The sequence below is a fragment of the Rhineura floridana genome, chromosome 1, assembly GCF_030035675.1.
Source record: "Rhineura floridana isolate rRhiFlo1 chromosome 1, rRhiFlo1.hap2, whole genome shotgun sequence".
Classification (NCBI taxonomy): Eukaryota; Metazoa; Chordata; class Lepidosauria; order Squamata; family Rhineuridae; genus Rhineura; species Rhineura floridana.
The window spans coordinates 211,171,610-211,198,836 of NC_084480.1; the positions used below are offsets into that span (position 1 = coordinate 211,171,610).

The 27,227-nt window shown below is 42.2% G+C and overlaps 1 protein-coding gene and 1 long non-coding RNA gene across 7 annotated transcripts in view; one reads left to right on the forward strand and one right to left on the reverse strand.

Moving 5' to 3' along the window:
* Positions 1–2,275: 2,275 nt before the first annotated feature.
* Positions 2,276–14,328, forward strand: LOC133367650 (uncharacterized). The gene is made up of 4 exons (XR_009758570.1): positions 2,276–2,511; positions 5,853–5,921; positions 6,388–6,537; positions 11,036–14,328. It is a non-coding gene; the product is annotated as an uncharacterized LOC133367650 (long non-coding RNA).
* The window catches only part of LOC133367599 (uncharacterized), a 360,491-nt gene continuing 342,271 nt past the window's right edge, over positions 9,008–27,227 (reverse strand). For all 6 annotated transcript variants that reach the window (XM_061591725.1, XM_061591699.1, XM_061591706.1 and 3 more), the window contains 2 exons: positions 11,010–11,146; positions 9,008–9,242 (listed from right to left, as the gene is read on the reverse strand). In XM_061591725.1, the coding sequence (XP_061447709.1) occupies positions 9,239–9,242; positions 11,010–11,146 (141 nt within the window). In that variant the 3' untranslated portion in view covers positions 9,008–9,238. The remainder of the gene's footprint in view (positions 9,243–11,009; positions 11,147–27,227) is intronic.

Genomic DNA, 27,227 nt, shown 5'->3' on the forward strand with positions numbered 1-27,227 from the left:
AAGTCTTAACCAATTTGCATGTATAACTGCACAGTATTAATACAGAATCCTATTTATTCAGCCTTAATTAATCTCAAAGAAGGCAAAAGATTATTAGCTATCTTTACACATGGAAGAGTAGAAAGCTGAGCCAATAAATATTCTGAAAGGGAGTGACAAACAGAATTATATTAAATATTTCATTTATATAGGGATGAGAAGACAATGTCCATCCTTAAACTAATCTCTCTTCCCTATTTTTCTGTTGCTCTATTTCAGTTGCCTGTTTCTGTATAAATTGCTGTCAGGTCTAAAGCTTTACAACAGAACAATGGTTTGTCTGCCTTATACATATTCACTTGAAAATCAGAAAGTGCCACATTGCACTGAATTATTATTGTTCAATCCCCAACAGGCCTTGAGGAATATATTAACTGAATTCTGCACATTCTCCACTCATTATGCATAATCTCCCAACAGGCCTTGGAGAATGTTGACTGAACAAAATTGACTGAATTTTGTACATTCTCCGGTCATTATGTATAATCTCCAAGAGGGTTTGGGGAATATGCATACCTCGACAGAATTTTGTACATTCTGCAGGCAATATGCACATTCTCCTGTCAGTGGTAATCTGTCAGCGGTGGGTAAGGCCAGAACACCCAGTGGGTATAGCCAGATGGACCTCACACTTTCTCTTCCAGCCTTTTCTCTGCGGGTTAACACTTTCTCAGTTGGTTAGCTGTTCCCTCCATTGTGATCCCAATCCTGATTGACCCCATGCAGCTCTGAAGCTTGTCCCCAAGCTTTATGACAGTTGGCATGGAGGACAATTTAAATCAAGATCGGGGGGGAGAAGGAAGGTTTTAAACTCTCTTCTCCCTCCTGCAGTCCATCCTGTGCTGCTCAGCTGACTGGGAAACAGCTGAAAGTGAGGAAAAAGAAGTTGAACTGCAGAAAAATGTTGATCTGGAGCTCCATCTTTTCTTTCCTCTGCTCACCTGCTCAGTGAAAGGCCCATGTAAGACTAGGTAGTGGGCCAGAAACAGCCCAGGGATGCAAATTGCACAGTTCTGAATGAGAGATAGAAAACAAAGGCATGTTTCTTAGAGACTATGCATACTGATCAGAGAATGTGCATATTGCCTGGAGAATGTACAAAATTCTGTTGAGGTATTTGAAATGTGGTGTTGGAGGAGAGCTTTGCGCATACCATGGACTGCAAAAAAGACAAATAATTGGGTGTTAGAACAATTAAACCAGAACTATCACTAGAAGCCAAAATGATGAAACTGAGGTTATCATACTTTGGACACATAATGAGAAGACATGATTCATTAGAAAAGATAATAATGCTGGAAAAACAGAAAGGAGTAGAAAAAGAGGAAGGCCAAACAAGAGATGGATTGATTCCATAAAGGAAGCCATAGACCTGAATTTACAAGATCTGAACAGGGTGGTTCATGACAGACGCTATTGAAGGTCACTGATTCAAAGGGTTGCCATAAGCCGTAATTCACTTGAAGGCACATAACAACAACATGCACATTCCCCAAACCCACTTGGAGATTATGCATAATGACCAGAGAATATACAAAATTCAGTCAATAAATGCAAATTCCCCAAGGCCTGTTGGAGATTATGCATAATGGCTGGAGAATGTGCAGAATTCAGTCAATAGATGCACATTTCCCAAGGCCTGTTGGGGATTATGGATAATGACTGGAGAATGTGCAAAATTCAGTTGATATATGCACATTCCCCAAGGCCTGTTGGGGATTGTGTACTGGGAAATGTGGACATTTCAGTCTTCATGGATGGACTGTAACATAATTTTACAGTCAGTTATGATTGGCTGCATAGCATAGTGATATCATCCTTTCCATGATCCCTGATTGAATAGTATCCCATGCAACTGATACAGAATCCCAAACCAGTGTTTTTCCTTGCTGGGAATATTTAACAGAACATCACAAGAATGTGAAGAATTAACAACGCTGTACATGGTGCCAGCAGCTAAGGGGTTAAATTGTGCTGCTTGAGAGAACACCTGGAGTCTAGCAAAGCGCCAAGACATTTAACTGCAGAGACAGGAGCCACAATACAACCATTAAAATCAAATGTCAGAGAAAAAGCTGTGCCTATTAGCTTCTAGAAACCCAAAACGAACAGTTCCATGTTATCAAACAAATGGTTTGTGCTAGCCAATTATTAACTTCCGATAAGCGCTGTGTCAGTTTTGAAATTGCACAACTGAGTTTGCAGATGAGGGAAAATAAATCTGTGTCATCCCCATAAAGACGATAAAAGGAAATCCAAACTATTATCATTGTAACAACCTAATAACACTCAAACTCCCATTTCAGTACTAGGGAAATGAGTTGAAATCCAATCATGTTGTAGCCGAAGATGTAGTCCCGTGTCTGGTCCTGCTAGTCCAGTCTGAAGATTACCTTGAAAGACATTTTCCTCTTCCGGCTCCAAAAGCTCAGTGAAATCCTCAAGGAGAAAACTTCAGGTGAAGAGTCAAAGGTAAACGGGCAACTTTAGTCTTACGTAGGCATGCATACTGTGAGAACACGTGGGGGTGAGGAGAGCAGGCATGCAAAGCAGGGCTGATGAGGGGTGTGGCTCAGGAAGGGGTGTGGCCTGTGGAGAGTCTTGCGGGGCAGATAAAGAGGCCCAGGGGGTCACATTTGGTCCCTGAATCTGAAATTCCCCATCTCTCTGCTGCACCATACCCAGCAACCAGAGCTTGGAAAACTTACTTTTTTAAAACTACAACTCCCATCAGCCCCAGCCAGCATGGCCACTGGATTGGGTTGATGGGAGTTGTAGTTCAAAAAAGTAACTTTTCCAAGCTCTGCCAGCAATCTTACATGGCAGGAGGCATAATGCTAAGTTTTTATATTGTTTTCTTATGTGCTTGTATTTTAATTGTTGTCGTAATCCACTCTGAGAAATGTGAATGCATTGGTGGGAGATAATTTTTTCAAAGAAATACTGGGTATCTGCTCCCTTAGAACAAAACATTCTCTGGTTTCAAGTGTTTCCCATTAGTATCTTGTGAAAAGTAATCTTTCTGTTAGGGTTTTTCCTCTTAGCTTGTGTGGAAAATGGCTAGACTAGGCCAATCATCCTCTTCCCCTAAGCAGCAGCTTTATGTATGCAAACGATGGATGGTAAGACAATGCAGAAAAGGGACATCAAACCCTTCCTTAACACATGGCTATGTTGGTGCACATTTCTGTTGAACAACCTTTTAAAGTAACATTAGGTCTTGCTAAGTTGCCCTTGTGTCATTATTTCCTATCAGTGTAAGTCACAAGATGGGCATAACTAGACAAGAAGAAGAAGAAGAAGAAGACTACATTACATGGTTATAAAAATAAGGAATAAAATTGCCTACCTTCCAACATACAGTTGTTTAAAGCAGTGTTTTATAAAATGTCTACCTCAGAGAACCTTTCCCATATGTAATATATATTAAGAATATATGAGTATATATCCGAGTGCAGATTGTTATGTGATCAAAATGGCACCATCCCCATATCAGTAGACCTGTGGGAATCCCAAGATCTGCAGAACAAAAACAAAAAAGTCTTAACTTGGGGGAAACACAAAAAACTGTTGAATGAGGATTCAATTCAGTGGGCATGAACTGCTGACAGAGTGCTGGGATGGGAGAGGAATGGAAAACAGGTGTGGAAGAGGATGTGGAATGGAGTATCCATTTGTAGAAAAGAGCACAGCTGGCTGGGTGATTGGAACCTTGAATGGGGCATTCCACACTGCAATACTTTACTGTTTGGTCCCCCTTGTTAGCAGCAGCGGCCATCAGGGCAGTGTGAGTAGGGTGGTGTTGTCGGCATGGCTTCCCAATGCCATGAATCTCTGCTGGTTACCAAGAAAAGGAGGGATGAGGCAGCGACTCACAGGGTGGGTGCAACAGTAAATCATCATCATGCTTTATTTGTATGCTGCCTTTCTGTAATCTATGCTCAAGGTGGCTCACAACATGAAAAAGTTTAATAACTCACTGTTACAAAACAAAATTCAAATAGACAATAAGTTAAAGAAAGCATCTTAAGAACTATACAATAATTAGAAACAACACCGTTATAATTCATAAGAAGGTCCAACAATAAAATACAACATAAAGCATAAGTGTAAAGACCATCCAGCACTGCTGCTACGCCCAAACGATGCTGAGCTCCCTGTTGCCTCACCCTTCCCCCTCTCCTTCTTAGTAACCAGCAGTGGCATGTGGCATTATGAGGCAGGTAAGCAACGCCACCTTACTGGCCACTGCTGCTTCTCCGCATGCCTGCCAAGCAACTACTGCACATCTGCAAGGATTGCCTATTGCCCTTTCCTGCAGAATCTCTGCTAGTGGGTTCATGACCACCCAGGAGCAGGTGTACCACAGCAGCATCCCTAATTGGCTGTGATGCATGGTACTGTTTCCCAAGTTGTTAAATCCACTGCCATATGATGTAGTGGTGGCCGCTAGCTTAGCTGGCTTTAAAAGGAGATTAGACAAATTCGTGGGGAACAAGTCTATCATCATGCAGTACTCATGGTGGGCCTCCAGGTTCAGAGGCAGTGAGCCACTGAATACCACTTGCTGAAGAGCAAGAAATGGGATGGGGACATTGCCTTCATCCCATTTGTGATCTTCTTCTTTTGTGTTCTTATGTCAGAGGAATGAATTGCAACTATTCACTGAGATGGGGGAAAGCAAAGGGGTTTCCTTCTCTGTTACACTGAGAATTGAGCCTGCTCATATCCACATAGCTCATCTTCGGTTCTTGATCACCAGAGCTCGGAAGATTACTTTAAAAAAGTAATAAATTACAGCTACAGTTACATGCCCCCCCCAAAAAGTAGTAATTACTGTTACAATTAAAATTGCTCTGAAAGTAACTGATTACTTTACTTTTACTCAAAAGTAATTGCTACAGTTACATTTTAGTTACTTTAAAAAAATGCCTACAAAATGCTGGCCTTGGCTGCTGCACATCTAAGTAGCCAAAAACAGCATTAAAAATAAGCATACACACAGAGGGTAGTAGTATATATATTTTTATCCATAAGATTAACAGAATGGCATAACAGAATCTCACATCCCCTCACCCTACCCCCAGCAATGATGATACCCCAACACACATATTTTTTGTATATATATATATATATATATATTGCCTCCAGCTCTTTTCTCCTTCCACTCCTGTCAATTTTTAAACAATTGTTTTCTCCACCCCGTCTCGCTCTCCACCTCCTCCCTTGTCACCTCCTAAGCACCCATAGAGCGTGAAGGAAGAACAACACTGTGCAGAAGCCCAATTTGAAGCACATGATTTTTATTCACAAATCAAAGGAGCAGAAGACTTCCCCTGCTCCCCCCCAAGTAATGTGCAAAAGTAATGCTGGAAACATTACAATTACTCCTCAAAAGTAATGTAGTTACTACTTGTTCTATTACCAGCAAAATGTAATGAAGTTACCCACTCGTTACTCAAGAAAGTAATGAATTACAAGTAATTCATTACTTGTAGCTAGTTACTTCCAAGCTCTGTTGATCACACAGTATGACAGAACACTGAGAGAGGGGACAAACTATTGGGGAGCTTTAGACAGACACAGGCAGTTACAGTGTGTGTGTTGAGCGCACTGAGTGTTGGTCCTAAGAAAGTTGGAACCCATAAAGCCTGGTAAGGATGGAGCATGGCACATGATAAGAGATTAATGGAAATTGCAAGTGTCCTGCTCTTCCACAAACCTGACTTAAGATGCATGACAGTTTCAGGTGGTAAAAAAGTCACAATATGAAATGGTATTTAACTGTACTACCTTTTTTTTTTCTTCAAAAGCCAGTTTTTCAACTTTTTGGTAATCTTGCCCTTCCATGCTGAAAAGGTGTCCCCGCCTTGCTGGATCAGGTTTGTGAATACATCACTTACTAGTAGATACACTTGGCTCTGTCAATTTGGCCTGTGCCAAAACTGCCAATTTGATTTTTGGTGAGAGTGGAGTGGGGGCAGACTCAATCCAGACTTTTCCTTGCCCTCTCTAGCTCCCAAGTTTTGCTGTCAGTGCTGATAGTGCTGACCACATGTTCAGTAAGCACATGCATGAAGATCCTCTTGCACAGGTGCCTGTGAGTAAATCACCATTGTACCCATGAATGTATGGATCAGGGCCAACAGATAAAACACCAAACAAAGATGTATGGACTGGGACTTATAGGTCACACACAAGATCAAAAACACCAAAAATAGTGTAAACATTATACACTGTTGTTGGTATATATGGGGTTCTGTAGCTGAGACTGAAATAGGTATAATGGGAGTTGATTGGCTGGATGTCAACTAATTAGTTATTTCCTTCTCCCTTTTTCCCTCTTAGATTATAATCCACATACATCTTTCCCATACTGCGACTCTTCAGCTGACTCCCTCAGAGTAACCAGCTGATTTATTTAATAAAACCAATGCTTTAGCATTCCTGAAAATACTGCTTCCAATAGAACGCTCCCATGCTGTGATTGGTGAAGTGGTAAGTAATTTGCTTTTAATGCTAGCACATACCACTTAGCACTATATTTAACTGAATGATGAAAATCTCTAATTTTTCATCTGCTTGCTTTAACTGGTGCTCACTGCCATCCATCTATGTGCAGTGGGAGCTTTTCTGCTGGATATGTTTTAATAGACCTTGCTCTCCAGTCTACAACAAGCATTTTAATTTTTAATTCATACTTATGTCTTTATCCTGTAATAGACCAGAACTACAGATGGGGGAGTATGTTGTAGATAATAGGAGCACAGTGGGTACCTAGGGAAACTATGCCACTAAAAGGGTTTCTTATTTACACTTTTCAGTAATGACTACATATATTTAGTTATACAGGAGGAAATTGTAAAAGGAATGCCACCATAGGCAGGCAATTACTATGTGACTATAACTAAGTGATATGGATGAGGTTGCTAATAACTGCAGAGGAGAATACAATCTGTACAAGCTGAGAGCCAAATTCTATTTTGTATGTATCTTATCGGGGGGGGGGAAGACCTACATGGGATTCATACAGGATTTAGGAAACAATAACACAGAATTAAATCTATGTTCAAATCCACACTAGTTAAACATGATGTTCTTTTTTCCTAAACCAGCAGGAATGCAAAACTTTAAAAGCATGGTTTAGAATTCTTCATCAGTCATGGAAATTAGTATGATAAGGTGAGGACTTAATGAATCATTGGGCTATGTTAGGTATACAGTCATCCTACCAATGTGGAGTTCCTGGTCTCATTTACAAATGTTTTCCCCAAATGGTCTGGATGGCATTCCTTCTCACTGAATTGAGCTCCTTTTTGTACAGCTGTTGGGACAACAAGCACTAGAACTCGGAGCTTCCTGTTTTCCATTGCCAGTCCCGTGTGAGAAGCCACTTGCAGCTGAAGAAAGCTGGAACACTTGTATTATCCTACTGTACCCTAGCATAGCTGCATTCATCTAGGCAGCCAATTGGTTCTCCCTGACTTGGCCTGGCTATAAATGTTGCCAGACCAGGCCTGGGTCATTGCTTGGGCAGCAACTTTGTCCATAAGGTTCTCTAGGTACTTTCCAAGCTGTCCACTTTCCTATTGTCTGTTTTCTATTCTCTCTCTGGCCTGGTCTGCCCGTCATGGTAAGCTGAGCCATAGCTTACTGGGACCATGTCTTTCCAAGCCCTGCTTCGGGCCCCTGTTGATCCACCTAACATCTGGCTCCAGGCTCCTTGTCCATTACACTGGACTTGTACCTCCAACATCTGGCATTCCTAGATGCCCAAATCCCAAGGCTGACAATAGCTGGGAATATGATGATTGTTCTTTTCTCATGTGTGAGAAGAATGGCCACACTCTGGCTGAATATAAGTAACTTTTGGAACAAAACAGAGTGTTCACACAGACCATATCTACTAGCCATGAATCAGTTTAGTTTTCTATTCAAACGTACATAAATTGTTTATGGAAGACAACTCATAAGCAAATTCTCCTGGATTGTATCTAAAGCAGCCTTTCCCAACCTTTGGGTCCCCAGATGTTGCTGGACTATAGTTCCCATAATTCCTGATCATTGGCCATGCTGGCTGCGGCTGATGGGGATTGTAGTCCAGCAACTTCTGGAGACCTAAAGGTTGGGAAAGGCTAACCTAAAGGACCCCCGGAAGCAGATTTGGTGGGGCATTTCGGAGGGCCTGCAGGGGGGAGGAGAGGAGAATAAAACCCCACTGTGTGAGTGGAAGTTCACTTGTGCAATAGGAATGCAGGACGCTGCCTTATACTGAGTCAAACTGTTGGTCCATCCAACTCAGTACTGTCTACTGACTGGTAGCAGTTCTTCAAGTTCAAGGCAGGGAACATTCCTAGCCTGGAGATGCTGGGGACTGAACCTGATCCTCTAGCACTGAACTACATCCTTTCTGCAAATATTGGATTCTGTCCTCTGACTTTGTGTTTTGTACAAAAATCCAAATGTTTATGATCATAACTCATGTGTTCAATATACTCCCATTAGAGATGCTAGTGGCTTTACAGTTGTTCGGGGGGGGGGAGTAAAAACATTGAATTTAAAATTTGAAGCTTAAACTTGTTAAATTAAAATCCATTACAAATAATTAAAGTTTAACCCTTTTAAGATTAACCGTCAAGGTCAAGTTTCTGAAGCAAAAATTGAAAATGTTTGTCAAAATACAAGTTCATTAACATTTTCACCTTGTTTCCTTTTATTTGTTTTTCTGAACAAAGTAATAATCCTAATCCTATTAGTGGGCATCTGGTAAGATTTCCAGACAGTTGACATTATTATTACTATTCCCAGGAATAACCAGAACAAAACTAGATTGTGTTGTGTTTGGGGTTTAACGGGTCCCCTAGTATATTTTAGAAAATCCTGGAATAATTCTGAAGGAAATCCTGTGGTCGCAAGAATAATATAATGTATTCTAATTTTTTTAAAAAAAAAGCCTGTGCAACAAACACACAATAATAAAGCACTCCAAACCTGGACAGCAGTCGTTTCAGTTACTAATTTGGTATTAACATTTAAAACAGTTACATCTTGGATACAGCATCAAATTGCCTGTATAGTATAATACAATCATAAATGGACTCTGCAAAGGTATTAGTGGATTGTGATGAAGATGGTTGAATGAATCAAGATGCAGTAGTAGCACTCTTCTTGATTAATTAGCTTACTGAAGACAACACGATCACCTAAAAGTGAAAATGAGATGCTTAAAGCGTAACCATTCTCAACTACCTCTGTACTACCAATTTACATGCATTCTAATATTTTCACTTGTAAAATTTACTCTATAAGTTCTGACTGCTTTGGATCTCTGTGTGTGGAGTGTACAGATACTCCTCACATAGTTCCCCACTGCACTGCCTGGCTGGAAGTATTGAAGGAAAGGTTACCGTAGGGTTGGACAAATCAGTCAATTTTGGTATCTCTCAGTTTCTCATTTTTGCACTTGCCACAGTTCCATGTCAGCCTGCAATTTATTTGTTTGTTTATGTAAAAGGTCCTTACAAAGATTCATAGGCATTTTAGTGCACATTTCCTAATATACACATTTTATGCAATGTGCCTAATATATACATTTTTTCAAGCAATTCCCTAACACAGTTTTGTATGTTATTTTCACCAATGTATGCATTTTAATGTGCACTTTCCTCTAATATATGTATTTTGTATACCTTTTTTGACTGGAGAGCTGCATTGCAAAATCTGGAGAAGTGCATATTTGCGTATTGTTCTGAGAAGTGCACTTTAGGTGGGGTCAATTGAAATGTGAACTGACCTGAATTGCTCCCCCATCCCTAGGCTGGATATCTATATGTCATGGTTGCTGTAAGAACCTACATTGAGCAATGGAATGTACTAGAGTAGCTCCAGCTCTGTATAGAAATCTGTATACAGTTCCAACTCTATATTACAATTCCACATAGAATCATTTATCTCAGACATCAGATGAAGAGGAAGAGTCTAGGCTTTCTCTTTGGAGTATGCTATAGCTGAATTCAGGTAGCTGAAGTGGCATGTTTTTCAACTGAAGCGCTCCATATATCACAGCAAGTGCCAGAGTTCCAGTTTGACCTCCTACTCTAGAAGGGCCATAGGCAGTGGTACAGCATGATTTACACACAGAAGGTCCAAAGTTCAATCGCCAGCATCTCCAGATGGGGCTGGAAAAGACTACTGTCTGAAACCTTGGAGAGCTGTGCTGGATACTGAGCTGGATGGACCACTGGTGACTCCATATCAGGCAACTTCCTATGTTCCACAGGCTATATAAATTTCGACCCGGCCTTTGCCCTGAAATTTACAAATATTACATAAGTTCCCTGCCTCTGAGCTTAAAAAACCATAATTAGTAGAAATGTTGTTGGAAATGCTACTGTATAAAGCTGAGCCACGTCTTATGCATGTCTACTCAGAAGAAAGCCATATTGCATTCAATAGGCCTTACTCACAGTGTACTTACAAGTGTACATAATGTTCCAGCAATCAAAATCCTGCTTACAACGGGCTGGGCAGGGGGTTGCACTAGGTGCATGTGTCCCTCTGCTCAGATATGCCATGTCAGCCAGTATCCTGCTGGTCAACAAAAATGTAGGCAGGTGGGAGGCCAGCTAGTAATATCCCTTCCGGAGGGGGCTGTGGAAAGCCCCAATATGAGTCATTCTGTGAGTAAGAAGCAGGCAGAGTTGAGCCAGCCCAGGATCCATTGGATCCTGAGCTGATCTCACAGCTATTGGTGTGATGGCATCAGGTCTGTATTGGGTCCAATTATCCTTCCCTCATTTCCGCCATGGCTATCATGAGTTACAGGGCTGCAGATGCTTTTGTTTGTATCCCAGACAGGTTTCCAAAATGGGATTGGGGACTTTTCTTGCAGAGGCTTTTGCCCAGTACTCTGGTTTTTAACTCGCTCTGCTCCCTGTTTACAAGAGAACTGCAGTCACTGAAAGTAATACCTGTATTCTTTTCTTCTTTCCCTTAGCTTGATCTCAGAAGGAGCTCCGAGTGCATCATCCATTTCACTTATGTGCTCCTGAACAAATGCGCTCATTTCATTATATACCAAATTTATTCCACTAACGTCACCGAATGCCTGAAAAATATAGTGTGCAGACTCATTGGTTGTGACACAGTCCAGTGCAATATCAAGTTAAAAGAAGCAAAAGTACGTAGAGTTTGAACATGATTTATTTGTTTGTTTAAAATACAGATTAGCAGCTCCTCTCTGTGTGAAATTTGGTACTCTCATGCCAATAACCCAGATTCATGGCAATGTACAATTTGAGTTTCATGGTTGAATTCCGCTCCTGTGTTTTGTAACAATTTTTTTAACAGCCCTGCCAAAACACTACATAGGGAGTGTGATTACAGAGAGCTTCACTAACAACATGTACAGTGGCAAATGAAGACTTAACTACATATGAAAGATGCATTCACCTAGGATTTTGGTTCAGCTCAAAAAATAAATATAGTAGAATGGGAGTGTTTCTTGTGAACATCTAAGGAAAAGCACATAAAATAGATTCTTAATGGGGGGAAACTATTTGTTTTGGTGTGACATTAAGGGTAGAAAAATATTGTAGATAAATTATTAAAATCTAGAATGGGACTGTCATTATCCATTGTCATGTTACATCTTGATGATAAGCTACAGGCTTGAAAAGGGACTGATGTGGCCTCTCAAGACAAATACAGTTGGCGTCCTCATTATCTATATAAAGACGAAAGCAGAATTGGAATGATCTCTCATGGATGGCCAATCAAGTATAAGGCATGGAGATTAGACATACAAAACAACAAGCAATTAAGGCGAACCCACTACCTTAATGGAACAAATGAACAAACTGTATTGGAGATGTATGGGGGTTGTCTGAAACCCACAATGTTCATTCAAAGCACCTAGGAATATGAACATGTGGACAGACAGAGCATAATTTGTCTCCTGGTGCCCTGCTAGGAATGGGCAAACCTGTCAATTTCAGTTTCTCTCTGTTTTTGTTCCCCAGTCCTAAGTTCAATTCTTCATATTTCCATGTTGGTTTATAATTTATTTAGTTTTTTTAAAAGTCCTCATGAAAATACATCAGCGTTTTAGTGTGAATTTTTCCTAATATACACATTTTTGTTTGCAAATTTTACTCATATACATACGTTTGCAAAGCATGTTTTCCCTATTTATATTTTCCCTAATATAATGCATTTTTGTATGTTATTTTCATGCACACTTTTACTTAGTACTTTTGTGCTTGTCTGGAGAACTGCCTTGCAAAATTCAGAGAAGTGCGCATTTTGAAGAATGGCTATGTTTCAGTTCTCATATTGTTTCAGAAAGTGTGAATTAGACAGACTCACCTTTAAACTTGAGCTGAATCAACTTTCTTCCCCATTCCTATGTCCTGCTCCCTACTTGGACATGTATTGCACAATTCCAACTGATAAGCTGGTTCAGAGCTTTGGATGAACTCGTGCCCAGCTGGCATGATTTCACTTCTCCCTGACCACACATTTATTTTCCTGATTATATCACATGTACCGGGCCAATATGTTCTTAGTACATTCCTTTGTCTATAGTTTACACTTCTTTTCTTTTGTGTGTGTGATGGGGTTGCCTTTGTTTATGATTTTGTATATGGACACGAATACTGAAAGTGTAGGACATAATCCAGTTAAATTTAAGCACTTTTAAGCCCCATCCATTTCAATGAGAGTAAGTTGTAGCTTGTGCTTAACTCTGTTGAAATCAATGGGTGCCAAGAAGGCTTAAATTCATACTGAGACTGATCTTCATGGTCCCACTTAATTAAATGTTACTAATTATAATAATCACATCACATTTTATAAGCTATAACAAATTTGCATACAATGAACTGTAACATGTGTAGATATATATATAGTGCTAAGATATTGGACATAGTCTGAATATTGAATTAATTAAAGCCAGTCATTGTTTCTGAAAGTGACTCAATGGCAGTAACCTTTTAATTAATCAACTTCGCCCAAAAGTTCACTTCACAGTGTAATTATAAATGTGAGCAAAATTATAATTGATGCATTTTGTCAATCTATGTAGCTGCAAGGTACTTTCTGAAAAGGTTAAATTTTTGTTTAGGTAAACTGAACTAATATTGCTTCATTTTATTTATTTTTTAAAAAAAATTGAATCAGCAATAAGATGTGCTAAGTAAATATTTGAAACATGTAAACATTAAAAATGTGGATTAAAGATATATGTTGGGGTATACTTGGAATGAACTACAAAGTCTAAGCAAAGTTCTCTCCTGCTCCGTAAAAGCCCATGTGCAATGTTACTATGTTTGTTTTACAAGATGTAAAGGTATATGAACATATATATATATATAAATATTTTATTCTTTGGTCCATATTAATGGATCAAGGCATAGGAGCCTAGCGGTGGTGAACTCTGAGATAGAGCCCTCGTGTTGACTCCATACTTCAGGATATCCAGAACTGGTTTCCTGACCTCAGGAAGACACATAGTGACTAGTTAGTGAGTAATAAGGAAGGTTCCAAATTGAAGATTTGGAATAGTCGCTCTAATGGAACAAAGACCCACAGCCCAGTATAGAATTCAGGTCAATAAAACACACACAAGGTAAGTAAATTCATTCCAGAAACAGGAATTTATACTCATGCATGACATTGGAGACAGCAGTACAATCTTTAACTTCACCTAGGTAAGACAAATATTCCAGTCCTTTCATGTTGCTAGATCACTCACTTGCACCCCCTCCAACTATTTATTTTTATTTTTATTATTGTTGTTGTTATATCTCCCAATAGGAGCCTGGTTTACATGCAATCCTAGTTTACATGCAATCCTATGCAGTCCAAAAACACATTTAAGGTTAGGCTTTGTATGGGTCAAATTGGCACACTCATTGCTCCATCGACTTCCTGGTGCTCCATATCACTCCTTAGGAACATCAACTCACTGCTCAGGATATAGGACCAAGGAAGGGTGAGAACTTTTGTGTCTGGTTGCTGGTTCTAAGGGAGAGCTGAACTCTCACTAGGCACAGAAATCTTATTCTTGACTTTCCTGAGATTATCGTCTCCAGGAAAGGTATATCCCTTCACTACTTCCTTTTCCTTCTTTCTTTCTGGTATGAGTCTATATACTTGCAATCTTGTGTGTGAATAGGTGCAAGGTCTCTCTATACTCTTATAGCTCTTATAGCTGTATGATTATTTTAGCTAGATGCTACCCATGTTTTAACTGTAAATTGAAAACTATATGTTTCCGTTTTTCAATAAATCAACCTTTATTATATCTTTTGTGTGTGCTTCTTGGGTTATTAAGGGCAGGATCATTTACATTAGAGCAGCGTGTGGGCTTTAATTCTAGCTATGCTCTTGGTGGGTAAACATACATTGGAGTTCAGACATACACGTGTTGCAGAGAAATATAGCATCAAGCACAGGTTCCTCCCCACTCAAGAGTTATTACTCAAATGGACTTCAGAAGAGCATCCATTTCCCAAGTATAAACATTAAAGTAGAAGTTTTGGATACATTAAAATCTGTAGCAGTTGCTTTTTAATATGTTGATTTGCATACATGTGTTGGACAATGCACACATATGGGAAGCAGTTACATCTCTGGTTATTCCAAATGAAAAGATCTAGCAGGGCAGATTGTACAACCAAAGCCTGGGGGCAGCCATATTTTTTTCATACAATCTCTGCGGGACAACACATTCCCACCTCCCATCGTCATGTTGAACATCTGTGTGCCAGTTATCCTGGCAGGCTTTCTACCTGTTAAGCAAGAAGGCAAATATTTTAAAAAGGCAGCCCTCACACCACTTCCTAAGAAGGTACCAAGGACTGCCATTTAAAAAGGCTTCCCTTCTTACTTAACAGGCAATAGCTTCTCCAAGCAGCTAGAAAGCACAGTTAGCAGCACTATTTGCAGAACTGATAAATCTAAAGGCTACATAGTCTGGCAGGTGCAAATCAGGTCAGTTAATATCTGAATGTGAACTGATCAAATTCCATGAGCATCCCTAGGTACCAGCGCAGAAGCTGTTTTCACAAAGAGGCTTCCACTACTGGATTACCATCAGATAAACATTCAATCTTTCAAAATTGCCATGCAGACATGCCGTTAGTCTATTTGTTTCCACATATCAAAACTAGTTTCATAGTATCAGAGCGCAGACAAGGACATGTAACCATATTCTAGATAGCATCTGAAAGACAGATTATGAATATCATAGGAAGCTGCTTTATACCAAGTCAGACCATTGGTCCATCTAACTCAGTATTGTCTATACTACATTTCAGACTTTCAGGCAGGAGACATTCCCAGTCCTATCTGGAGATGCCAGGGCTTAAACCCGGGGCCTTCTGCATGCAAAACAGGTGCTCTACCAATAAGCTAAGGCCCTTCCCCAAAACTTTATCCCCAAAAGAATTGTGTTGCTCCTCTTTCTGCTCCCGGGACCAGTGTGAAAGAGAGCTTCCTCATCATTATAAATCAGCAGATTTAACCACAATGATGTCTACCAAAGAACAATGGATAATTAGTATACTGAAAAAAGTCTATAAGAGAACCTTCATAGGACTCTAGTCTCAGAGATTTGGAGGTGATATAAATTATGGGTGTGCATTGATTTGAATCCTGAGCTGAGGCGGGCGTTATTGGAGGGAGTTTGAACTTGCCTGAGATGAAGTGGGATCTGTATAAGCCTGCACATGTAGAAGCAGGGACCTCTGAAGCAGTTCATGGCACCTTGGTGATTCAGACATAAAAACATTAACATTAAAATGCCAGAGACTACTGTCTGCTAAACATGACTATGTCTCTAAACTTACGATATAAGAAAACACCAGAGTGTGTGGCTGTGGGGCATAGGAGGTATGTCTCTAGCCTGAGGAAGGTGCTAGGATCAGGAAGAGGGAGATCCTTTGTGGCTAACAGGTCTAGCTATATTCAGAGGGAATGGTTTCCTAGAAAGCAAATCCATTTTAGTTTTCCCACCCCAAAATCAACTGTACAGGTGCTTAGCATAAGAGCCCTTAGACCTAGTCATTTGTAATTTGGCAGGTTTTTTATGTAGAGGCATCTCTCTCTTGCCTACAATTTGCAGACTATTTGCCCACAAAACACTAGGGGAGATTAAGTTATTCTTTTTAAAAAAAACACCAACAACCCTGTAACAGCCGCCCTTGCAAGAAAATTACTGCAGCTATCCTTCTGAAATTTGGCAACAATCATTTCCTCAGAAGGGGCAACCTTGGGCAGTGTTCAACTAAATTGTTCCATCAGTGCAAGTATTTATGCTTGTGCAACTGAACTTTCTCCTCTTCTCCCCCACATGTGCACTGTTTCCTTCTCAAATCTGCTCTGGAGGGTTGAGGGAGCCCCCAGAACATATTTAAGAGGTGCATGGGGAGAGAAGAGGGGATGGAAGCCATTGTACAAGTGTAAATCCTTGCGCTGATGGAGCAAATTGGTTGGATACTGCCCCATGCCTGCAAATTTCATGCAATTCTGCCCCAAAATAAAAATTCAGCCACTGTCCCTGAAAATCACTGCTAATTCTATAGGAATTGTCTAGCCTCTTTCTCAACACCATCTTGATTAGAAATGTTACAAACCACCAAATACAGATAGGTAGCCATTCCTGAATTCCACAAACTGGCACATGCTTCTAGCCAGCCTCAGTACCATCTAGCCTTAATTTTGCCAGTAAGTAAGCCAGTAGCTTAATAATTAAACAAGGTATAATTGCATTTTATACCTTGAAATTGTCCATGGCATCCTCTCTGTAAATTTTCAGCCATTCAGATGCCAATGAATTCATTGTATGGGTCCATTAGCTCCTGCATGAGGGTATCTGATCATGTTTGATGTTCTCTACTTTGAATTGTGGTGGAAGTCTTTGTCTCCTCTTGTGAATGGGTAATGTGCAGTTTTATAGTGCTGAAAGCATGTAACTTGGGGCTCCGCTGCAAAGGAGCAAATGTAACCATTGACAAATTCTGGCTTGCCTTCTATATGCACAAACTTTCAGTACAATCAATGGCCTCGTTCATGTCTCATTCATAGTACTCAGAGTAATAGTTCAAACCTAAATACAGGGAATTGCTTTCAAAATAAAGCATTAGGTACTCTGTTTATTTTCCCAAGGAGCACTCAGGAGCCACAAATGTGTAAGCAATTTGAGGGCTGTTTTATATGTCCTTACCAGATCCAAGAACAATGTGCAAAAGCATGCAGCTCTTCATTTTTATAAAAAGTACAGTTTTCTCAAACAGCCACAACATATTCAGTGTTCCTTAGATTAAATATCTGAATATTGCTTCTGAAGGAATAGCTGTCAGCTTAAATCTAAAGTCTAGTTTGTTTACCGATCGTATTTTATATTTGTTAGAAAATGACACCAAATGGCAATAACATCACGGAAAGTGTTCTACTGGGGAATATACATGCCCTTTGGTTACAGTGTACATATCTTTATACATAATGCCAGTATATTTTCCCTAGAATTATGTTAAATATGTAAAAAGCCTTTCCTCATAAAGGTAAAAATGCTAGATGATTCTAAGCTATAATTTAGCATTAGTGTCAAGATTGTTTCAGAAAATAAGCTACAGTTACCACTTCATTCTTTTTAAGTGTCACTCAGCATGCAGTATCTGATCTTGCATTCCAAATAAGCCCAGATGATTTTATTCACTTTCCAAGACATACATGAGAGCTTTAGCATCATTCACAGCATATGGATGGATGTAAACAGCTTCACGAAGTAATAGGATAGTTATCCAAACTGTCTGATCTTATTACTGCTTGCTTCATTTCAAGCAATCGTGGAGGATAGGAGGATCTCCCTTTCATCCTCTCTGTTTACAGTGATTCAATCTTAAGTGGTGTGTGTGTGTGTTGCTAGATAAAAATCATGCTGTTGAAAAATGTTTCTGTGCAATATTAAGCTTTGCTTACCCTTTAATAAGAAACTGATTTCTTGTTGAGTTAGTGACTTATCTTTGCCCTCTTAATAAGAAATCAACTTAAGTCAGCAGAAGTCAAGATAAAAATCACCATGCTGGTGCTATCAATCTACAGACAGCAATGTATCTCAAGTGTTAAATGCTTTGTGCATAGTTTCTAAATGGATTTAAAAACATTTCCCATCCATTATTGCACAAGATAATTAACAAAGGTAGAAAAGCAAGGAAAAATGGTCTACTTTTTGAGAAGATGGCAACGTCTGCTCAAGGATAAAGCATGTGCTTTGCATGCAGAAGGTCTCAAGTTCAATTCTCAAATCTCCAGATAGGACAGGGACAAAACCCTGGAGGGCCACTGCCAATCAGTGGGGAACCATGCTTGCAGCTCCCTTCCAGCACATGTGTGATATCATATCTCTCTCTCTCTCACACACACACACTCACACACACTCACACACTCTCACACACACTCACACACACTCACACACACTCACACACACTCACACACACTCACACACACTCTCTCTAAATCCCTCCACAAAAAATAAATTTCCCATGAAAACTCTTGCTCCGTCCTCATCCCAAACTGAAATTGATTGTGTAAGCAAGAAAAAGAAAAGCAATTAACTCTCTTGTTATATATGTGTGGTACGGGCACACAAAACTCAATGGGTGATGTTAAAAATCAAATGAGCATACTCCCGCTCAAACAACAAGAATTTCCCTTCCTCTCCTCTGCAGACACTATGCACTCCCCAGATCTGATCCCTAGGGTCCCCCAACCCTCCAGAGCAGATTTTGGGGGTGCACAGAGAATTCCAAGGTAAGGGGGAATCTGTTCCACCAATTGTGTTCTTTTTGCTGGCAGACAGATGCTGTTGGTCCCCTCCCCCAAACCCCCTCAAAACATGACAATAACTTTCCTGCATTTTGTGGGGGCGGGTTTGCCACCACCCTATTTTGGGGAAGACTTGGGAAGGTTCAAGAATATTTGTAATTAGTCAGGTGGGGCAGCTTGACCAATAGGGAGAGGGACGGAGCAGCTATATATTGCCTGCTCCTCCCTAAAAACGCGCCTTTTTTTTGCCTTACGGCACGCTTTGAAACAACTGTCTCCTAAGAGTCTTACCTTGGGTTTGAGTCGTCGTTGGATCAATTTATTGATCAGGTTTCCTGTTTTTAGACCTGCACACCCCAGTAATCATTAGGGACTGCGAGTCTGGGTACGGGCGGGGGTTCCCCCTTCTCGTTTTCTCCGCGTTTGGCTGGAGGGTGGGGGTTGGGTTGATTTTCTTCTCTGCCCACCCCGAGGCATAGGGCTGCGTGAGTTGCGGCGCTGAGCAAGCCCCGGCACCTTCGCTTTATATCGCTGCCCCGCTGTCCTTTGTCTCCTGTCTCCTGGGCCCAGACGAGTGGCTGGAGTTCAGGACAAGCCTGGGTAGGCACCTTCCCACGCAACAGCTGTGAGGCGGGTGCTAGGTGGCAGTTTATCGGCTTGCTGCTCCACCTCCATTGTCCCCCCCGTCTCCTGGGCCCAGAAGGGGTTGCTGGAGTCCTGTTAAGGCCCGTGTAAGCACAATCCCGTGCATCAGCTGGGCGGTGGGTGCTGGCCAGTGGCTTATTGGCTCACGCCCCACCGTCCCTTGTCTCCCTGGTAAACCGGGCCCAAACGGGTTGCTTGAGTTCAGGTAGGCCCGTGTAGGCCCCGTCCCACGCATCAGCTGGGAGGTGGGTAAAAGGGCGGTGGCTTATTGGCTCGCCTGTTGCCACTAGGGCCTTGGCGCTGAGCGCGCATCAGCCTTCGTTTAAAATTACCGCTTCGCTATGCTCTATCTCCTCTTGCGTTCCGTATCCAGCCGGGTGGTCTCAGAGTAGAAGTGAGCCCTGTGTAGGTGGTTCCATTTATTGGGCTTCCTGCATGGTGTTGAAGCCTTAATCTATATTATAAATTAAAGTGAATCCCCCCCCATTTTTAATTTTATTATTTCATTATATTGGCTTTTTATTAGTGCTGTTTAAAATTTTTAATATCAATATTTTCATTGTTTAAACTTGTTATCCTCCCTCTGTTCTTAATTAGTTTAATTAGTTAAGCCATATATAATTGATCATAATTACTTGATATGGTGTAAAAATATAAGTAATTAAATAAATTTAAATTTAGGCATAACATATAAATAATTATAAATAATTAAAATGATCCGCTCTCCATCCCCTGCCCCCCCCAATTTAATTCTTTGTGGCTTAATTGATCTGCCACTTCAGTTGTGCCTGTGATTACTCTCTTCACATTTTGAGGTGGTTGTTGATTCAGTTTCTGGGTTGTTTTCATAAGGTCCATTTGGTCTTAATTGGAAATTGCTAATATTTGTGGTTGTTGTGGTTGTTATTAATATTGTTAAGATACCTGGAATTCAACATGCCACCAAAGAAGGTTCAACAAAAGAGAGGGGTTCGAGTGGTGAAGCAGGTGACTAAGCGCCCCCCCCCGCATGGTAGGAGTGCCTGTCCTCGGATGACGAAGAAGATATGGGGACAATTCATGCTTTGGTTGCAAGGGTGGAGGCCCTGGAGGGAGAGCGCAGGCGTCCTTCAGAGCCAGGGGCAGGGCCTAGCACCGCCCCTTCAGGTAAGAAGTCGGCCCGCTTGGCTGCTAAAGCAACTAAATCGGGCATTCTTTCTGATTTGGTTGCCAGAATTGGTGTCCTTGAAGCAGCAGCGCCCAGAGATGAGTCCACCGTTTCTGCAGCACAAGCCTGCCCATCTGTGGCACCTTTGGCGTCCAATTTTTCTCCATTTCCAGTCTCCACTGGTGCTGGTCTTCGCCATGAACAACTTCATCCTGTCCAACCTGGCATTCAAGCTCTTCCAGCTGCTCCTTCTGGGGTAGCCGCACCTGCAGTGGTTGCGTCGCCAGCTGCTTATACGGGTGAGTGGTTTGCACCTTCACATGCTTCAGGTACACAAGTTCAGCAGACACAGCAGTATCCTGCAGCTCCCCAAGCGCTAGGTGGAGCACAGCAATCTCTTGTTTATATGGGAGGTGTCTTAGTTCCACAGCAGCCTGTGCTTCCTTGGCCCACTGCGGCAGTAACTCCCTGGCAGCCATCCGGGGCTTCAGCCAGTACATCTGCTCTTCCACTGCCTCTTCCCTCTGGTGTTTATCCACAAGGTGATACTTCCCTGCCATTGGGTGATCACTTACTCTCTTCCACTAAAGAAAAAATTTGGCGAGGAGAGTATATTGATATATTCACTCTCCTTTCTCGGGAATCTGAAACAAAGCCTAAAGAGGGTTCTGACCCGAATGATCGGGAGGTAGCGATTAGAAAGAAGGTTGATCGCATATGGCCTAATTGGCTTAATGCGTTTACTGTATATATGGGTGTGATGACTCAGGTTTATCCATCCAGGGCCATGTCCTTGATTAAATATCAGGACATCATTCATCGGGCCTTTAGGGAATTCTCTGGCACTGCTTGGTTGCGGTACGATGAGAATTTTAGGCAAAGGGCGGCCTTGGACCCCACGCTTCTTTGGGATGTGGAACATCCTGGTCTGTGGTTGCGTTCCATGACCTCAGCCAGACCCACATCGGGGGACAGGGCTGATAGTGGCCATCTGTTGGTGCGGGTGCAGACTTCAGCCTCCAGTTCCAGCCAGGGCTGGCAGCAGGTTCAACCCCCTCAGGTCTGTTGGACCTTCAATAGTACTGGACGCTGTTACATGCGCCCGTGTAGGTTCAGGCACACATGTGGACTTTGCGGTGGCGCTCACCTCAGTTTCACTTGCGAGAGAGCCTGTCAGTCTCGCTGGGGATCGGGGGAACAACAACAACCTAAACGTGGGTCTGGCAACAGCGGCAGTACGTCGCAAGGCCAGTAGCCCTATTAGGTTGCTTCCCCTAGCAAGATTATTAAATAGCTATCCCAATAGACAGGCTGCTAGATGTCTCTGGTATGGTTTTTCAGAGGGTTTTCGTATTCCCTTCAAAGGCCCGAGGGTTTCCACTTCCCCTGCTAATCAGCCTTCTGTTTTTGCTATGGCTCCTGTTGTTTTACAAAAATTGAATAAGGAAATAGCTGCTGATAGGATTTCTGGCCCTTTTACTTATCCTCCCTTGTCAAATTTGAGGATTTCTCCTATAGGGATAGTTCCCAAAAAGCAGCCAGGTGAATATCGCCTTATTCATAATTTGTCTTTCCCAAAAGGTGCCTCTGTTAATGATGGTATTTCATCATTATATACATCAGTTCGATATACTTCCTTTGATGAGGCTGTTAAGGTAGTCAGGAAGGCTGGAAAGGGTGCTTTGATGGCAAAGTGTGACATAAAGTCTGCATTTCGCTTGGTTCCAGTGCATCCGGGTGATGTTGATTTACTAGGCTTTAGGTTTCAAGGCCAGTATTATGTAGATAGGGCAATGCCTATGGGATGCTCCGTGTCCTGTGCTGCCTTTGAGAACTTTAGCACATTCCTCGAGTGGGCCTTACGGACAAGGGCCGGTTCTTCCTTGTCTGCTCATTATCTGGATGATTTTTTGTTCGTTGGCCCTGCAGGCACTTCTCATTGTTGGCATTTGATGCAGACTTTTGAGGAGTTAACTGATGAATTGGGTGTCCCTTTAGCTCCCGAAAAAACTGAGGGCCCTTCTACTTCCCTTTCATTTTTAGGGATTCATTTGGATACGCAGTCCCAGTCTTCCAGTCTGCCTCAGGATAAGTTGCTCACATTGAGGCAGATATTGCGCTCAGTTTTGACTTTGAAAAAGGTTACACTAGCTCAGTTACAGGAGATTCTGGATCATTTAGTTTTCGCTTCTAAAGTTATTTCGCCAGGTAGAGCATTCCTTCGTCATCTCTGTGATGCCATGAAGGGAGTTCGTTCTCGTTTTCATCTTATTAGGGTCACATTAGGAATGAGACAGGATTTAAAAATGTGGCTTACTTTCTTGGATAATTATAATGGCCTCTCCTTCTGGCGTGAGGATTTATTACTGGAAGCTGAGCTGCAAGTGCATTCCAATGCTGCAGGTGGCATCGGTTTCGGTGTAATTTTTAGATCTCAACGGTGCGCTGAGACATGGCCTTCAGAGTGGATAGCTTCTGGCCTCACTTCAAATATGACTTTTTTGGAATTCTTCCCAATTGTGGTAGCTGTACATGTCTGGCCTTTAGCATTTCAAAATCGCACAGTGCATTTCTGGTGTGATAATTTGTCCACAGTGTGTGTGGTCAACACCCAGACTTCTAAATCTCCTCTTGTGATGCGCCTGGTGCGGGCCTTTGTATTGCAATGCTTGCATTTTAATATTTTATTTATCGCCCGCCATGTTCCGGGCTTGCAGAACTGTATTGCTGATGCTCTCTCCCACTTACAGATGGCACGTTTCCGGGAACTGGCACCAGGAGCAGCTCAGGATTCGGTCCCGGTCCCTTCTTCCTGTGGAGCCTTGGGAATTAGAAGTTGGGGCTGCCATAGCTTCTGCCCTGGCTCCTAGCACCCGGAGAGCGTATCAGTGAGCTCTTGGATCATTTCAGGCTTTTCGTGCTAGTAGTGCTTTGCCTTCTGCATGGCCTATTCCTGTATCACATTTGCTGCAGTTTATGTTATATTTAAAAGGGCAAAATAATTCTGTTTCTACCATCGCCGGACACCTCTCTGCGCTGGCCTTTATTTCCAAGGCAAGAGGATTGCAGGATCATTCTGTAAATTTTAGGGTCAGAAAGGTCCTTCAGGGTTGGTCACGTTTGGCCCACAGGCCCGCTGACCAAAGGAGGGCAATCACGCCCGATGTTCTCCTTCAGATCCTGCCTTTATTTAGGTCTATGTGCTCATCGCTGTATGAGTCGCACCTGTTCGCCGCAGTAACTCTGACGATGATCTATGGTGCTTTTCGCCCGAATGAAGTATTGGCTTCCTCAAAGCGTGATGTGTCCTATCGAGCCTTCTGCTTTGGCGATTGCACATTAGCTGCTGATATAGTTAGGCTTTCCCTTCGAGTCTCTAAGACTGATCAAAAGGGCCGTGGCAGTATTATTTCATTGAATGTTTGCCAGGTTCCTGAATTATGCCCGGTTGCTGCAGTGCGTCAATTTTTGTCTATCAGGCCAGCGGGCCAGCGTTATCTCTTTATACATGCGGATGGTTCTGCCCTGACTCAATTTCAATTTTGGGCCGTTGTTCGGTGGGCCTTGTTGGCCAGTGGTCGCAATGCTGGAGTCTATGGGCTGCATTCTTTTCAGATCGGGGCGGCTATGGCTGCTGCCCTCGTGGGCATGAGCGTTGAGGATATCCAGGGGATAGGAAGGTGGAGTTCTTCCGCTTTTAAGTCTTATATCAGGTATTGAGTCTAATGTGTTGTTTCTTTTCTTTGTCTTAGGTGTGCTGAGCCTTCCAGTGACTGCGAGGGTCGTCCTGTGTGGCCACTCGATTTTATTTTGGGCCCATCAGAGGGCCTTTTCTTCTCTTGACGGGATGCAGCTGCAGCTTTTGGCTAGAGCAACAGTTAGCTGGAAGGCTCAGAGGGGTATGTTGTGGGATGCGTTAATGCCTGTGGTGTGCCGCATTATGTCATCGACTAATCAGCCCCATGTCCTGGTGGTTCATTTAGGTGAAAATGACTTGGTGGAGCCACCAGGTATGGATCTGCTGCTCAAGATCACGCGTGATTTCACTGGACTCATCCAGTCATATCCAGACCTTGTTCTAGTGTGGTCCGATATGCTGGTGAGAAGGATTTGGAGGGGTGCACAACACCCTAACAGGATCAACAGATCCAGGAAGTGGGTGAATAGGAAAGTTAGGAATTTGGTTTTGTCATTGGGAGGGGCTTATATCCCACATGACAGAATTCACTTTCATTCTCCGCATTTGTTCCGGGATGATGGTGTCCATCTCTCGGACAGTGGGTGTGATTTATTATTGGAGGACTATAGGTTGGGTTTGGGGGCTCTATTTTTTTGGGTTGAGGGGACCAAGCTTCAGCTGATCCCCTCTTGTGGCGTCGAATTCGGGCAGGTGAGGTAATTGGCGTTAAAATTGAGGCGGCTGAGGCATTTTGGTAAAGGGCACCCCCTGGTGAAACATCAAAGTATAATGTCTGGTGTGGATCTGGGGAGTGTCCATGTGGGACCAGCTTGTGCATCATGGTGAACACTTGTACGGCGGGGCCAGGGTGCGGAGGTTGGAACCACATACCTGACTCCAATTGCAAGGAGGGATAAGTTTTCCCACATCCTTGACTGGGGAGTTGCAGTACGATGTGACTGACTTGCCTCCTGGTTTGGAGGGTCTATACCCTCACAGATAGGTTGAGCTTCACCTGCCTGAAGTATTTGATGTTCTTTAATTGGCTGATTTGAATTTGATTGATTATGTGTTATATTTTAATAAATATAACATTTCTCCATATATGTGTCACGAGTCTTCTTTGGTGTGGTTGCAATAACGTTCCTGCATTTTGTGGGGGCGGGTTTGACACCACCCTATTTTGGGAAAGACTTGGGAAGGTTCGAGAATATTTGTAATTAGTCAGGTGGGGCAGCTTGACCAATAGGGAGAGGGACGGAGCAGCTATATATTGCCTGCTCCTCCCTAAAAACGTGCCTTTTTTGCCTTGTGCACCCGCCCACCCCTCCCTTGTCAGTATGGGCTCTGCTAGTCGCCAATTGGAATTTTTTTTGGAGATCCTGATTTCAGAATCTCTTTGGTTTTGCCTACTCCATACTGCTTGGATTTGATTCAATTGGCTTGCTTGGGGGGGTCGTGGTGATTCCGGTTTGGCTGGCGTCAAATTCGGGCAGGTGAGGTAATTGGGGTTAAAATTGAGGCAGCTGAGGCATTTTGGTAAAGGGCACCCCCTGGTGAAACATCAAGGTGTAATGTCTGGTGTGGATCTGGGGAGTGTCCACGTGGGACCAGCTTGTGCATCATGGTGAACACTTGTACGGCGGGGCCAGGGTGCGGAGGTTGGAACCACATACCTGACTCCAATTGCAAGGAGGGATAAGTTTTCCCACATCCTTGACTGGGGAGTTGCAGTACGATGTGACTGACTTGCCTCCTGGTTTGGAGGGTCTATACCCTCACAGATAGGTTGAGCCTCACCTGCCCGAAGTATTTGATGTTCTTTAATTGGCTGATTTGAATTTGATTGATTATGTGTTATATTTTAATAAATATAACATTTCTCCATATATGTGTCACGAGTCTTCTTTGGTGTGGTGGCAATAGGTCCTCCTGAGACTTCACACTAGGCTTCAGTGGAGAGAGAAGAAGCTAGAGTTGCCCTGAGTTATCAAGGGGCAAACAGGCTGCAGAGAAAGAACCAGCAACTGGGATTGGGAAAAGAACCAGCAGTGGAACTGGAGATCCTGGTTACATGGGCAGTTTTGTTTTAAGAACCTTGAAGTTTTTAGTAGTTCATTATGATTGCTTAAGAAATTATGGCGGCTTGTATTAAGGAAAAATGAGAGGACCCCATATAATTGACAGCCAGTGTGGTGTAGTGGTTAGAGGGTTGGACTAAGACCTGGGAGACCAGGATTCAAATCCCCACTAGCCTTGAAGCTTGCTGGGTGACCTCGGGCCAGTCACAGTCTCTCAGCCTAACCTACTTCATAGGTTTCTTGTGAGGATAAAATGGAGAGGGAGGAGAACCATGTATGCCACCTTGAGCTTCTTGGAAGAAAGGTGGGGCAAAAGATGGAATAAAAATAAAATAAATATATAAATAAAAATAAATGTTTACATTATGAAATCATACTATAGGGCAGTTCTGTGCAAATTCACTCCAATGTAAGCACCACTGTGTTTAACCGTGTTTATGCAGCATGTTTACTATATTACCTGGGAGTAAGTCTGATTCAACGCAGGGAGGCTTACTTCTGAGTAAACATGTACAGGCTAGTATTGTTATTTATTTATTTAAGATATTTATATGCCACTTAGTCATTTCCATTTCTCAGCAGTGTCTCCAGTAAGGAGGAGATCGCTGACCATTGACAATAGGTCATTTATGAAGATAATAGGTCATTTATAATTTGTTTACTGTACAAATGGGTCCACCACTTTCATTTCATGTGTAAGACATGCGCTGAAATTGCATCCCACCAGAGAAGAGAGCACAGAATGCTGATCTACGTTCTTGTCATTGTATTGCCAGTATCAGTGAAGTCTGGAAGGGTACATGTTATA